The 14,171-nt window shown below is 39.0% G+C and overlaps 1 protein-coding gene across 2 annotated transcripts; it reads right to left on the bottom strand.

Annotated features, from left to right (window-relative positions):
- Positions 1-217: 217 nt before the first annotated feature.
- LOC145032253 (protein kinase PVPK-1-like) lies at positions 218-2,962 on the bottom strand. Of its 2 annotated transcripts, none has more exons than XM_078981003.1 (3): positions 2,832-2,962; positions 1,392-2,458; positions 218-1,313 (listed from the first exon to the last, which is right to left on the bottom strand). In XM_078981003.1, exons 2-3 carry the CDS (start codon positions 2,456-2,458, stop codon positions 488-490), a joined length of 1,893 nt encoding a protein of 630 aa, XP_078837129.1. In that variant the 5' UTR covers positions 2,832-2,962; the 3' UTR covers positions 218-487. The 2 variants fall into 2 exon arrangements, with proteins under 2 accessions (XP_078837129.1, XP_078837128.1); XM_078981002.1 differs by having other exon boundaries at positions 1,392-2,533; positions 2,832-2,930.
- Positions 2,963-14,171: the final 11,209 nt, after the last annotated feature.

Genomic DNA, 14,171 nt, shown 5'->3' with positions numbered 1-14,171 from the left:
TCCAAACTACTCATTGGTATTGTCCTCAATTTTATTTGAAACAATTGCGTAGAGAACACTTCTAGAACATTGTAGATATTACTCTTTTTCATGGAAAATTGGTCATAACAAAGATACAATTCTACTATTTCTTTCATTTTGCATTAACTTGAACCTCAAAACTACCAATATTAGGACAAGTTTCTACCTAAATAAAAGAATGATATGTGCTGTGATCTAAAAACAAAAACGTTTATACACGGTTTATTTATTTCCTTTCCGGTTCAAACCGGTCCGTTTCTCACAAATCTGATTTCAAGAGTTTTTCTTTGAAAAAAAAAAAAAACTTTTTATGGGGTTGTGTGCACCTAATGGCACAAGCCTCCATGGCTCCATCCAACCACATATACATAGACTTGAGTACTCGACTACAACACACACAAGTGACAAGATGCATATTTCCATGAGGTTCTTTACACTAACACATTACACATTACACAATTGAGACCTAAAAGAAATCAATCTCTAAGTAGCTACCAGTAGGCTTTACCTCTACTCTCTCCGGCGACGGAATCGGAATATCCGGCGGAGTGGCACAACGGATCAACGCCCAATTCACACTCTGGAAAAACGGGTGCTGTTTAATCTCCGTCGCCCCTCTCCGGTAAGCAAGCCGATGCTGCGGTTCTTTCACCAATAACCCCCTAATCAAATCCCTCGCTGCAAAGCTAACCGACGGCGTTTCTGGAAACCTCAACGGATGCCCCACCACATTGAACAACGTCGCCCGATTACTCGCCCCTTTGAACGGAGTTTTACCAAACAAAAGCTCGTATAGAAAAATCCCAAAAGTCCACCAATCCACAGCACTCCCATGCCCTTCACCCTTGATGATCTCCGGTGCCAGATACTCGTGGGTCCCAACAAACGACATCGACCGGGCATTTGTCGGCTCTGCAATCAGCTCAGGTAATGGAATCGCTTGGTTGTAAATCTCTGTTTTTGGTTTCGATCTCTTTTCTTTCTTGGGTTTGCTCATGAAACGGGGACTGAAACAGGAGGGTTGCATACAGGATGGCTGAACCATGCAAGATGGTTCGATACAGGCAGGCTGATCACGGGAATCGGATGTTTTCGGTTCCACAGCGGTGGTGGTGGTTCTCATGGATCTAACCAGTTTTGGGTTCACAACACATCTCAAAGAGAGATCGAAATCCGAGAGCATTATGTGACCATCTTCCCTCACCAACACATTCTCTGGTTTAAGGTCTCTGTAAATGATCCCAAGCATATGCAGATACTCCAAAGCAAGGAGCACTTCTGCTACATAAAACCTACATAAATATGGAAGATTTTAACCATGAAGGATTTGAAGTCAAATTCAAAAATGGAGAAGGAGATCAATTGCTAACCTGACTGCGTGCTCCGGGAAGAACTTTCCAGGTTGTTTTTGGCGGAGAGCATGCAAATCGCCACCAGGACAATACTCCATGACTAAACATGACAACTTTTCGGTGTCAAAATGTGCATATAAAGTGGGGAGAAACGGGTGATCAAGAGATTGAAGGATTTCCTTTTCCGTTTGTGCCCTCAAGAGCTTATTCCTGCTTGCGAGGGCAGTTTTGTCCATCACTTTCATGGCGAAGTAGTTCTGTGTCCCGATCAACTCAGAAAGATAAACACTTCCGATGTCTCCACATCCCAGTCTCTTTAGATGTCTAAAGTTTCTGATTTCTATCATACCAGTTTCGTTTCTGGATCTTACGATTTGAATTGCTTCCCATCTTGTGTCGTTTTGTTTGTGGGGTTTGAAAATGGCGCTATTGAAACTGCTTGAGGTACTATCATCGCTTAGATCGCTTCCAGTGCTTTCTCTGTATATACTGCTTGTCTTGTTGCTTTCAAGATAATCGCTAGTTTGAACACTGATTTGACCACTTTCGTCATCCTTACCGATTGTGCTTGCAAACTCGCTCACCTCTGTGCTGGTGAAGCTTTCTTTGGCTTCTGAAAACTGTGTGACGGAATAGAAACTGTTTTGTGGGCTTGCGCTAGGAACATGACCAGGACCAGGACCATGACCATGACCATGACCACGATCTGTGTTCATGCCGATTGGTGGATTGATGGGCTGTTTGCTTCCGAATTTAGCTTCCACCTCTAGGATGTGGTTATGGAAGTAATCTCTCGCCGATTGAACATCTGTTTTCCGTTTATCGGGTGCAGAATTAGGTTTTGAGTGGGTAGATGGTATGGCTTCCCTTTCGATGTAATCCTTGGAGGTTTTATAAGAACTTGCAACAGACATTGTGGAAATATCTGGTAAGAAATGGGATGAAGATGGAGATATTTCTCGGTTTGATTGTTTTGCAGAGCGCGGATGAGGAGGTCGGCTTCTTGAACGCGGATTGAAGGTTGACATGGTTGCAGAGTTATGGCTGGGTGGCAAAGAACGAACTCCGTCGATAATCGAATCCATCTACACCGATTCAATCATGATCGAGTTAGGCACGATAATCTGCAACTTTCTTGAATATGAATTTAATCATCATTTCTGCGTAAACTCAACAAAATTACAAGGTTGGGGAAGAATATTATAAGCTTAACGAACATTTCAGGTACATTATCGTTTTATTCTACAAGTGATCAGTTCAATCACAGTTCTGTACGATAACACTTGAAAATCAAACCATATTCAAAGATTTATGATTATCAACAACAAACAAAGAATCGCTCGGAAAAGAAAATCAACAAGTTCATGCAATACTGATAAAATAAACTTAAAAGCGACGGTTGAAATCATCCGTTCAAGATCCTCATATCAGTGAACATAATGAGATAAGAATACGCACCTGATTAAAGATTCATAACTTCATAAAGAATGTGAAATTAGACGACTGATCTTTGTACCTTGAGGGTAAGTTTGTTTAGATTTGATCGAAAGAAGAAAAGGATTCGAACCCAGAATGTATTTCAGTTAGAGCAATTTGGGGGAAATTGTGAGAGGAATAAAGAATGTGGTTGCTGCTCTTGTTCTTTCCCCCCTCTTTCTCTCTCTCTCTCTCTGTAAAGAACTTCACAAGCAAAGCCAATAGGCAAAGACGCAAAGACGAAGCTGTTTATATAAATTTACACATCGCCTCCCTATTTTTTCTTGCTTTTCTAAAACCTCCCTTGTTTTACACATTGAGCGTGTATTTGTGTATTTTTAAGTTTTGGCACCAAACTTTTAAGTTATGGATTGTCTTTTATTGTCGATGCAAGGAGGGTTTATTAGCCATTCTTTATTGGCTATGTTGGCCATCTCATTGATAAATAAGATACAAAATTGCAAAAATGGTTCCAATGGTTGGCAAAATTCTACGGTTTTCGGGTTTTGGTCCAAAAAAATTTGATGATGCATCGGTGGTCCAATTTCGTATTGCTTATGTGGTTTTGGTTCCTATGGTTGACATTTTTGTATGATTTTGGTTCATAGCCAACCTGAAATGATGATTATGCCATTTATTAATTTTTTTTTTCTAATTAATTTTAATTAAAAAAATATCACCCCCTTACTAACCCATTTACCCTCTTTCTCTCTTCCCCGTCTCCGATCAATATCTCTCTCTTTCTTTTCGTTTCCGTCAGACACCACCACTTGATCTGCCATGGAAAATCCAAAAAAAAAAACTCCATGTTACCTCCGTCTTCCATTAGCATCTACGAGACCGAAGGAGGTTGTGGCTCAACAATATGAGAATCGATCTAATTACTGCTGCACACTACCTCCGCCAAATCCTGTTAAAACCCATAAGTTTTTGACCTCCATTGCTGCCAATCTTCACCTGTAGCCACCAACCCCATCACCATTTTCCCCTTCCCTCTCTCTCACATGTCTGCTTTGATCTGATCAATTCGGTCCATAACCCCACCGATGTCGTTTGTAGGAGGCTAGATGAGGTGTTGCTATGTTGTGGTTTTCAACTGGGGTGAAGCTTGATGGTGGAAGGAGTGTTTTCAGTGGAATGGTGGAGGTTTATGGTGGTGTGTGAGGCTTAACAGATGGCGATGGAGGCTGCGGATGCAATGAAGGTTTTTGTTTCCAGTATCGTTGTAATCCGGTGGCATAAGGATCTCGTTTTTTGCTGTAGCAAGTTAGATGATTAATGGTGGTTTTAATGGTGGTGAGCTTCTACGATGATTACAGGTGATGTGGCAGGTAGTTGTGGTGATTTTAAGGGGTTTGATTCCAACAAAACAGGAGGAGAGAGGACGGTGTGGATGGGGAATTTGAGATCTATGGCAGAGGTGGTGGTGGTGATTTGGGTGAACTCCGACGAGAATGTCGGTTGCCGAAGGTAGTTCAAAACAACACTGATAGAGGGTGGAGTTGGAGATGAAGGGACCATGTTATAATTAATTTATGTAATTTAGTAATTAAAAAAATGAAAAATATAAATTATAAAGGCATAATTGTCTTTTTAAGTGTATAGGGACCAAAACCGATAAAAGATCCAATTTTGGACCCCTGGTGTCACACCCTAAAATCGGAACGGCGGAAAACGTTATGGGGTGGAGGACGTCATGTACAGTATCACAACACAAAATAATAGTAAACAAGTAAACAACATCATCCATTGCATTAATAATGTATTTTAATACAAGTGTTTTGTATAGTTTATAAGACACTAAAAATATGAATCAAAATAAAAGATGAGTTTTGAATGTGCTCCATCTTCTCAAAAGCTGGCATTGGTATCTGTCTACTGATGACATGAGAATACAAGTTATTTTGAAAGAGTTTATCAGCTTTAAAGTTGTTGAGTTCATAAGCATTTTAGTGTCATTGTTTGTATCAAATATTTGTAACAGTGTTTGAAGTATGAGTTTGTAAATGTTTGTAAATGTTTGAATCTCCTAAAAAATATTATATTTTCTTCTAAAAGTAGTCTTCTACCAAGGCCTGACTGTTTTGTATGTTCGTTTCTTGTAAAAGAGTGTAATTTTCACAAGTGTGACTATCATTAACAAAATATAGTTTATACATTTCCAATTATGTGAGAATATCACAAAGTGAATGCAATGGAAAAATAATGTAGTATTGTAGTGTTGTATTATAGTAACTATTGTTGTACTAAGTACATTAAATCGGATTTTTATCAAGGTATAATGTGATTTGATTGTACCATACTATCGAATAAAAACACGACGATGAAAGACGTCAGAAGTAATGACATTTGGCACCCGAAGACCTGCATGTCCTACTGTAGCTAGCAACAAGGTGTAGGATAGTCAATCCAGTATAAATCTATATGCAAATTCATGCTCTCCCTCCAGGAGATTCTGGATACAAATCGAGCCATGGCAGTGATGACATGCTCCGAAATAGTGGTTCACATTTATGTTATAGTATAATTGTATATGTATTGTATGTACTAGATGTATTGTATGTATTGTTTCTCGTTATAGTATTCTCTATCTATTTCTCTTCATAGTAGTTTTGTATAGTTTCTCAAAATAGTAAGTTCTATTAGTTTCTCATCATAGTATAGTTGTACAGTTTCTCATAATAGTAAGTATTGACTCATGAATGAACTGACTCTTTGTATGCTTCATTGAACTAGAAGTAATCAGTAGTATATCCCTAAACTATACCTATTATAGTTTACTAGAAGAATTGTTTGTATGACTGAATGTATTGAATTGAGGTAAAAGCCTTTATATCTATACACATATACATATTATATAACTAAGGATCCAACGACACTCAGACAAACAACAGGGTACTCTAAGTCTACAACCAAACAAGGAACAAGAGAGAAAGTGAGTTATTAGTCCTAAGTCCTTCAAACCTTACTTATATAACTATATACGTATTCGACATGGTTTTGACAATATATAAGTTTGAAAGATGTAAAAGAAAAGGTTTGATATCTAAAAGTGAATTTGATAAAGAGTTTAACATGTAGAAGAGTTTGATAAGCAGTTTGAAGTAGTTTGTTTGATAAAACAGTTAAAAGCATAGTAAATCCATTTGTTTGATAGTTATTAATCACATGTGATTGATATAATAACTATAATGTTTCAACTTGTATTCCCCCCCCCCCCCCCCCCCATAAAAGCATTTAAAATCATTTAAAAGGTTAGTTAAGGGGTATTAACTCACTTGTAGTGAGTGATGCGACTGTAAGATCAGTTTAGGATGTTGAGTGTCAATTGCGGACTTGAGCACAAACGAATCCTATTAACCATATAATGATATATATATATATATATATATATATATATATATGTATACATATAGTGCTTGTAACAACTAATTATTGAATTAGGACCACCTTAGGGACTAGTAAACACTTATATTCAAGTGTTACAACCATATATGATTGTATATAAGGGGTACATGGCTATACAAGGGAGTGTATGGTCAAAATACACCGCATGTGTGTGTGCGGCCAGGGTGTGTGTGCGGTCGCACACTCCCCATGAAGTGTGCCAAAACGTACTTTAAGGCCTTATGACTCATCTAGGAAGGTTTCTTACTTCATGCTCTAGCCTTATATGGAGTTCATTGTCATTATATGACCTAAAAAGGGTGTGTATGGCTGCACATGGTGTGTGCGGCCGTATACACCTGAAGATCATGAGAAATGGCATTTTTCATGTATATCTTCAAGTGTTCTTGGCATAAAACAAGTTATGATAAGTGTATAAACATTATAGAGGCTTGAAAGGGTGATTATGGTCCCAAAACTAGTGTGTGTTCTTGGTGTTCTTGACTAAAATGGATGTTTTCAGCGATCAAAGTAGAGGGGAAGGCTAGTTAAATTCATGCATTAACTAATCAAAAGGAAGAATTACTTACTTTTATGAAGATCAAGATGAAGATTTGGATGGTACTTGAGAGAGAAACGTGTTCCAGCTTTTAAGGAGTGGAAAAATTGTTCAAAAATGACTAAGGGTCATATATATAGGTGGGGGTGTATGGCTGGAATGGGTGTGCGGCTGCACACACCTATGTGTGGCCGCACACTCCATGTATTGGAGTGTTTGGCCCGAGTTTGCTTGATATGCATCGTGTTATCCCATTTTTAGGCTCCTACCTTGATTGTACTAGGTTTAGAACACTCAAATATACCCTAAACAGTGCTAAAAGATATCAAAATGAGTCTAACTTTGATTGAATTAATCTATTGTACACGATAGAAATTTCAGGTTGTCACACCTGGTGCACCACCAAAACTTTTTGGACCGAAACTGCAAAATTTGGCCAACCATTGGGACCATTTTTGCAATTTTATCTAAATAAGATAGAATTTAAATTAAAAAATAGCAAAAAGTAAAGGAAAATGGTTCAACTTTCTGATCCATGCATGGATCATGAAAGCCCAAAAGGTGATGGATTAGTGATTACTCGTAGGCTAGAAGGTGGTTTGGGCTAGAAGGTGGTTTGGGCTCAATGGTTGGGTTGTGCATGGTAACCTACAAATTAGATTAGGGTTCCATGAAGGCTGGAGCAACATTCTTAAGGCTTCTTAACGCCTTGTTACTGGGTTTTTTGTAAATTCAATAAAGGAAAAGGAATGAAACTTTTGACAGAAAGAAAGGGAGGGGAAGGAAAATATTCATTATTACGTGTTCCCGAGTTCGAAGGAAATGAAAGGATAATTTTAAGTTTTTGTGTTCCCTAGTTAGGAAAATAAAATAAAATAAAACTTAAAATTTTACTTCCTTCACTTTCTTCCCAAATCCACCCAATTTTGGAGGAAATTTTGGAAGGAAAATATGGCTCCAAAGTCCTTTCCCTCTGTAACACCTGAAATCTTGAAGAGAATTGTTGGGAGTAAAGCCCCTCTTTGGGTTGGACACGACGTGTTGGAGGAACCAACATGATGTGTCAAGATTTTAAGAAATGCGTAGATTAATGAACCAACATGGCGTGTTGTGGTATTTTAACACGACGTGTTGGCAGCTGGGAAGGAAACCCTAATTTTAGGGTGTTGCACCCTATTTGAAGACCTTAAGTCCTCTTGGTTGGCCTCTTTGCCAACCTCCATTGTCACTAAAACCCTAATTCTCCCCTTAAGTTTTCTTGGTGTGTTCTTGAGCCTTGAGTGGATTCCTATGGTTATGTTGCTCATTTCTAAAGGAAGGTTTGAAGATTGAAGGTGCTTAGCTTGGAAGGAAGGTCATAGATCCAAAATCTCTCCACTTCTTCTAGTCTCTTTGAGGTATCAAGTTCATACCTTGATTTGTAGATTATTAGATCTCCTTATTTTGGGTTTGTTATGTTTTGGGCCCCTTTTGGGTTGAAGAGTATGAGAAGTCGTTTTGGGATTTTTCATTCCAGATATGAGTTGCCTTGGACCCCTTAAGCTTAAAGGTACAAGATTTTTGAGAAGAATTGGTCCCATGCATGCATTCAATTCTTTTTTAAGCTTAAGTGATTCTTTTAGGCATGCATAAACATAAAGTTGGCAACTTTACGTGGTTTTCTTGCTCAAGGAGGTCAGATGTATGTTTTGGGGTTATATCTTCAAGGATTAAGTGTTTATTGGTTGAGCTATTGAAACTCGGGCAAACATGGTGTGTTGGGTGGGATTTTCCCGATTGTTTGGATGATGTCAGAACATGGCATGTCCAAGGGGCAACACGACATGTTTGGTCAACATAGGCTGTTAACTTTGACTTTGACTAAGAGTTTGGTTGGGGTTGACCATGCAAAATGTTTGGGCTTTAGGGTAAGGCCCATGTAAGGGGTTTGGGCCTAACTTGGAAAATTAGGCCAAGTATGGGCCTTGAGTGATCATTTGGTTTTAGTTTTTTTTTTTTATAGATTGAAGGTTCGGGCATGAGCCTTGGGCCAAGCTAGATAAAGGGTAGAATGATATTTTACCCTAAGTATGGATTAAGGTTATAGTTTTGATTCCAGTTGATGATTGGGTTTTGTTTTTATATTAATAGCTCGAGGATCGGTCGGCCAGCAGTTAGAGATTTATCCGCGGAATTCAGAAGTGCGAGGTGAGTTTCCCCACTTAGCGGGTCGAAGGCACCAATGTCGGCCCATGGTTTTTTACGCTTAGTATGCTTGTTGTCTTCATGACTCTTGCTTGTGTTATGTGTTTATGATTACCGAGTAGAGCTCGATGCCTGGCGGAGTCCGATACAGGGCGGGGCCTGATGAGTATGTTGTATGCTAGTTATCAGTATATGTTTTTATGATTATCGGGTACGACCCGATGTCGGGCGCGGCCTGATGACCACTATGTATGTTATGTATCTTTGTGATTATATCATATGTTATGTCTTGATATGTTTATACATTTTATATGTATGTTGGGCGGGGCCCGATCTATTATCGGGCAAGGCCCAATGCCGGACGGGGTTCGATGAGGGGTAGGGCCCGTTATGTGTTTATTTGGGTATGTATGGTATGTGGTAACTTGGGGAACTCACTAAGATTTATGCTAACAATTTTAGTTTACGTTTCAGGTACTTCGGTTTTCAAATGGAAGAGCTCGAGATGATTGTAGAGCACACACCACATGGTTCCCACATATTCTAAATTACTCTGATTTGTTAATGTTTTGATAAAACTTGATTACCTTGGTTTTTTGGAAACGACATGTATTGACTATCATTTTAATCTAAAAACGAAAATTTTATGTCATTAGTTTTGGGATGTTACAAGTTGGTATCAGAGCCTTGGTTTGAGGGATTTGTACATACTCTTGGGTGTATATGAACTCAATCTGAGGATTTGTTTGAATTTTCAAAAAGAAATTGTAACGCCCCATTTGAAATTAAATAAAATAAGTAAATAAATAATAATCCCTAACCTACGAGATGTAAATATATATATATATATATATATATATATATATATATATATAATTTTATTGAAGCCCTGAATCAATAATAATTTATTAGTGTTAGTCTTGGGAGTTAAATGATATAAGTTCGCAAATTTACAGTCTAAATTATATCAGTTGGACTTGTATTGAATAGATTATTGGAAGCAAGGGCTAAAAGGGTAAAATATGGAGTTTGATTGTAGTTTTAGAAAAGGAGGGCCCAAATATGTTAATTACGATGAAGTTTTATATGGAGTCGGGGTTAAGAACGTGCATTCCGCCCTCTTGTTGCATCTCCAAAACCCTAACCCTACTTCTACCATTTTAGCCGCCACCTTTCCACCCTTGTCTCTCCAGCCGCCGCCCCCTCCACAGTTGCCACCGTGAACTACCATATTTTCCTCGGCCAACGAAGTGAACAAGCTTTCGTAATAGAGTGTGCAAGCTTGAGAAATCCATTTATCGATAGAAACAAGCATCTTGCAGCTAGAATCTTTGCTTCTATGAGAAAGTCAAAGAGTTTGGTTTCTCTAGTGTGACATCCCCAAAATCTCGGCCAGAAAAGACCGATTTTCATTTATGCTTTTAAATATTTTCAGAGTAAATCCTTTTGATTTGAAAGAGTTGCGGAATTTGTTCCCAAAAACAAAACATGATAAAACAATGTTTACCGAAGCATTTCATAAAAGAAATGTATTTTCATTATAATCAAAACTCGGGGTGTCATGTTCCGATATAGACCAATATGCATAAACGAATACATTACAAGTCATATAACAAATATAAACATATACAGACTTGTAAACAAAACAACTTGATAGTTCATCCATCTTACGCCCTTGCGCCACTTCCTGTAATACAAATAAAACTGAGTGGGTCAGGCTTGGGAGCCTGGTGAGCATATAGGGTTTTCAACCCACAATAAATAATTAAATTAATTATTATCAACCAACGATAACCCAGTTACCCATTCCCGTTATTCTCACTTTATGTCCCTAACATAACTAACACAAGGGACCTAATCTAAGAATATTTTCATCGGGGTGACAACACATGCTGCGGGGTTTCCTCAGCAATATAAGTCAAATAAGGCAACCATGAGGGGGATGGAATACAGCGAATGAACACCCAAGTTCATTAACACCTACAGGTTATGAGCCTGCTAGCGTTCCACTGGACTATCTAGAAAAGTCCGTGGTCGTCATCTAAATTCCGCTAGATGACTGGATCAAAACAACAACGAGGCCTTTCATCTATTTATTACACACCAACTATCTACCCACGTTCTACCCAACATATTAGTAGATAAAAACATACATTTTCATACATATTTTCAAAACCTGTATAGCATGCTTGATCAATACATTTTCCATATAACAGATGAGGCACACACACATAACACGTAATTCATATAGAAATAATCATATCTATAAGATAGAAGAAAGTGAATATACATTCACACACATAACAACAAAATATACACATAACACGTATCTTGTATAAAATACTTCATAGTTATACGTTATGAGAAAGTAACAACGCATTCACACGTATAAACGACAATAAACTTAATACCCTCGAACCATACTTGTATTATTATTGCATTTATGAAAGGTAGTATACACTCACTTGATCAGAAGATGATCGGAAAGCACTACAGCTTGCAGAAGTAGTAATCCTCAGCAGATCTGGAAGATCTACACAAAAATCGAACTTCTCGCGGGCAGAGCTTCGGCTCGGAAAACGCACTTCTCGGGATCTTCGGGATCTCGGGACTCGCTTCGGGACTCGGGAATATTACCGGGGCTTCGGGATGGCTTCGGGGGTAAAAACGCAGAGCTTCAGCACAAAAACGAGAGGAAAATAGCAATGGAACCCGGAACCCTCGCATCTTATTTATAGGAGGCTGGAAGCCTCTCGTACGCGGGGCGTACGTGCGTACGCGGGGCGTACGTGCCTCAGAAACGTAAGCGCATGCGTCATCTGAAGTGTCGACACTCTTCGGAGTACGCAGGGCGTACTCACTTACGCGGCGCGTAAGTCGGATCGGACTGCTGACTCCCCCTTCGGATAATGCCGGATTTTTGATTTAAAAATAAATACAAATTATTTATCAAACTTCGGAAATTCATATCTTCTTCATACGAATTCCGTTTTCGACGTTCTTTATATCCACGGAAAGGTGAGACTACGCTCTACAACTTTCGTTCAGACTCCGTCGGCTAATTTTGAGTTTACTTTTACTATTTATTTTTAATAGGCCGGGACAGAAATTTTCGTTATAAATTCATAACTTCTTCGTTTGACGACCGTTCTCGCCTAACTTTTTATCGCTTTGATACTAACAACGAGATCTTCGATTCTCGTTTAGATCACTAAGGCTAAATATCGCTTTAACGTAAATCTCACTTTTTACGTTATCCAGCGTTGCCGGTTCTGTCGCGAAATTTCGACAGGTCATAACTTCCTCGTTATAACTCGGATTTCGGCATTCTTTATATCACCGGAAACCTTGTTTCAACTACTACAACATTATCTAAAGATATCAAGTTTATTTTACACTTAAATTTTGACGCTTATTTTTATTCTTAATTAATCAAATCACATAATTAAGCAATTAAGCACAAAACACATAATACTCAAATAATACTCTTCTATTATTTCAAAACGGGTTACAAAGGTTAACCTAAACCATTACATTGCTAAACATGGAAAGCCCAGAAACATAGGCGTTACAATTCTCTCCATCTTAGAATGATTCCGTCCCCGGAATCACACATCAACAAACAAATACGGATAGCGACTCCTCATGTCACTCTCCGTCTCCCAGGTGAGATTCGGCCCATTCGTGTGTTTCCATCGGACAAGCACTAACTCGACCATCTTGCGTCGCAACTTCTTAGTCTTTCGGTCAACAATTGCCTCTGGTTCTTCAATCAACCTTTTGTTCTCATCAATTCTCAATTCGGAAATTGGAATTATATCGGGAACTTCTCCCGTGAACTTCCTCAAATAACACACATGAAAAGTGTTGTGAATTCCATTCAGTTCTTCGGGTAATTCGAGCTTGTAAGCTTGGTTCCCAATCCTATGAAGAACTTTAAACGGTCCAATAAACCTTGGACTCAACTTTCCCCTTTTACCAAATCTTATAAGTCCCTTCCACGGCGAGACTTTAAGCAAAACCGAATCCCCAACCTCAAAAGTTATCGGTCTCCGCTTCTTGTCAGCATAGCTCTTTTGACGATCTTGAGCTGCTAACATTCTTTCCCTAATTATTTTCAACTTTTCAGCAGTCTGATGAACCATCTCCGGTCCCATAAACTGCTTTTCCCCAGCCTCAAGCCAACAAGACGGCGTACGACACTTTTTTCCATACAAAGCTTGGTAAGGTGCCATCTTAATGCTCGAGTGAAAACTATTGTTATAGGAAAATTCTACCAACGGTAAATGTTCATCCCAATTACCTAGGAATTCCAAGGTACATGCTCTCAGCATATCTTCAAGTGTTTGTATCGTTCGTTCACTCTGACCATCGGTCTGCGGATGGTAAGCTGTACTTAAACATAACTTGGTACCCATTTCCTCTTGTAGACATTTCCAAAACCTTGAGGTGAAACGACTATCATGATCCGACACAATTTTTAGCGGAACACCGTGAAGTCTCACAATTTCCTTCACATAAGAATTCGCAAGCTTTTCCATAGACCATTTCTCCCTGGCTGCTATGAAATGCGCACTCTTAGTGAATCGATCAACGACCACCCAAATCATGTCGTGACCATTCTTTGTTCTGGGTAGTTTAGTAACAAAATCCATAGCAATGTCTTCCCACTTACCTATAGGCACAGGTAAAGGTTCTAAACTCCCGTACGGTTTCTGATGTTGTGTCTTGACTCTCGCACAAGTCACACACTCAGCCACATACTTTGCAACATCAAGCTTCATCGTCGGCCACCAGTAGAAGGGTTTCAGGTCCCTATACATTTTAGTGCTACCGGGATGAATCGAGTACATGGTCTTGTGAGCTTCTTCCATCAGAAGATCTCTGATTCCTCCTGTCTTAGGTATCCAAATCCGATCTTGGAACACCTTCAGTCCATGACTATTTACACTGAACACCAACGTTTTGCCCAAACGTTCCTCCTTTCGGTCATTCTTTTCAGAAGCTTCCTCTTGAGCTTTCTTTATAATTTCCACAATGGTCGAGACAACTTCAATTCTCAACACTCTTGGCCTTTTCCTTTCAAGATTGACTTTCCGACTGAGAGCATCAGCAACAACATTAGCCTTACCGGGATGGTAAAGTATCTCACAGTCGTAGTCCTTGAGTAATTCCAGTCAGCGTCGTTGCCT

This window comes from Lactuca saligna, chromosome 2 (assembly GCF_052625555.1).
Source record: "Lactuca saligna cultivar CGN05327 chromosome 2, ASM5262555v1, whole genome shotgun sequence".
Taxonomy (NCBI): Eukaryota; Viridiplantae; Streptophyta; class Magnoliopsida; order Asterales; family Asteraceae; genus Lactuca; species Lactuca saligna.
The sequence above is the reverse complement of the archived record's forward strand: the minus strand, read 5'-3'. Positions and strand labels throughout refer to the sequence as shown.

Excerpts from the sequence above, each read along its gene's own strand:
- LOC145032253 (XM_078981003.1), bottom strand. The coding sequence starts at position 2,458 with ATGGATTCGATTATCGACGGAGTTCGTTCTTTGCCACCCAGCCATAAC. Across the intron at positions 1,314-1,391 it reads TTCCCGGAGCACGCAGTCAG|GTTTTATGTAGCAGAAGTGC; the intron begins GTTAGCAATTGA and ends ATATTTATGTAG.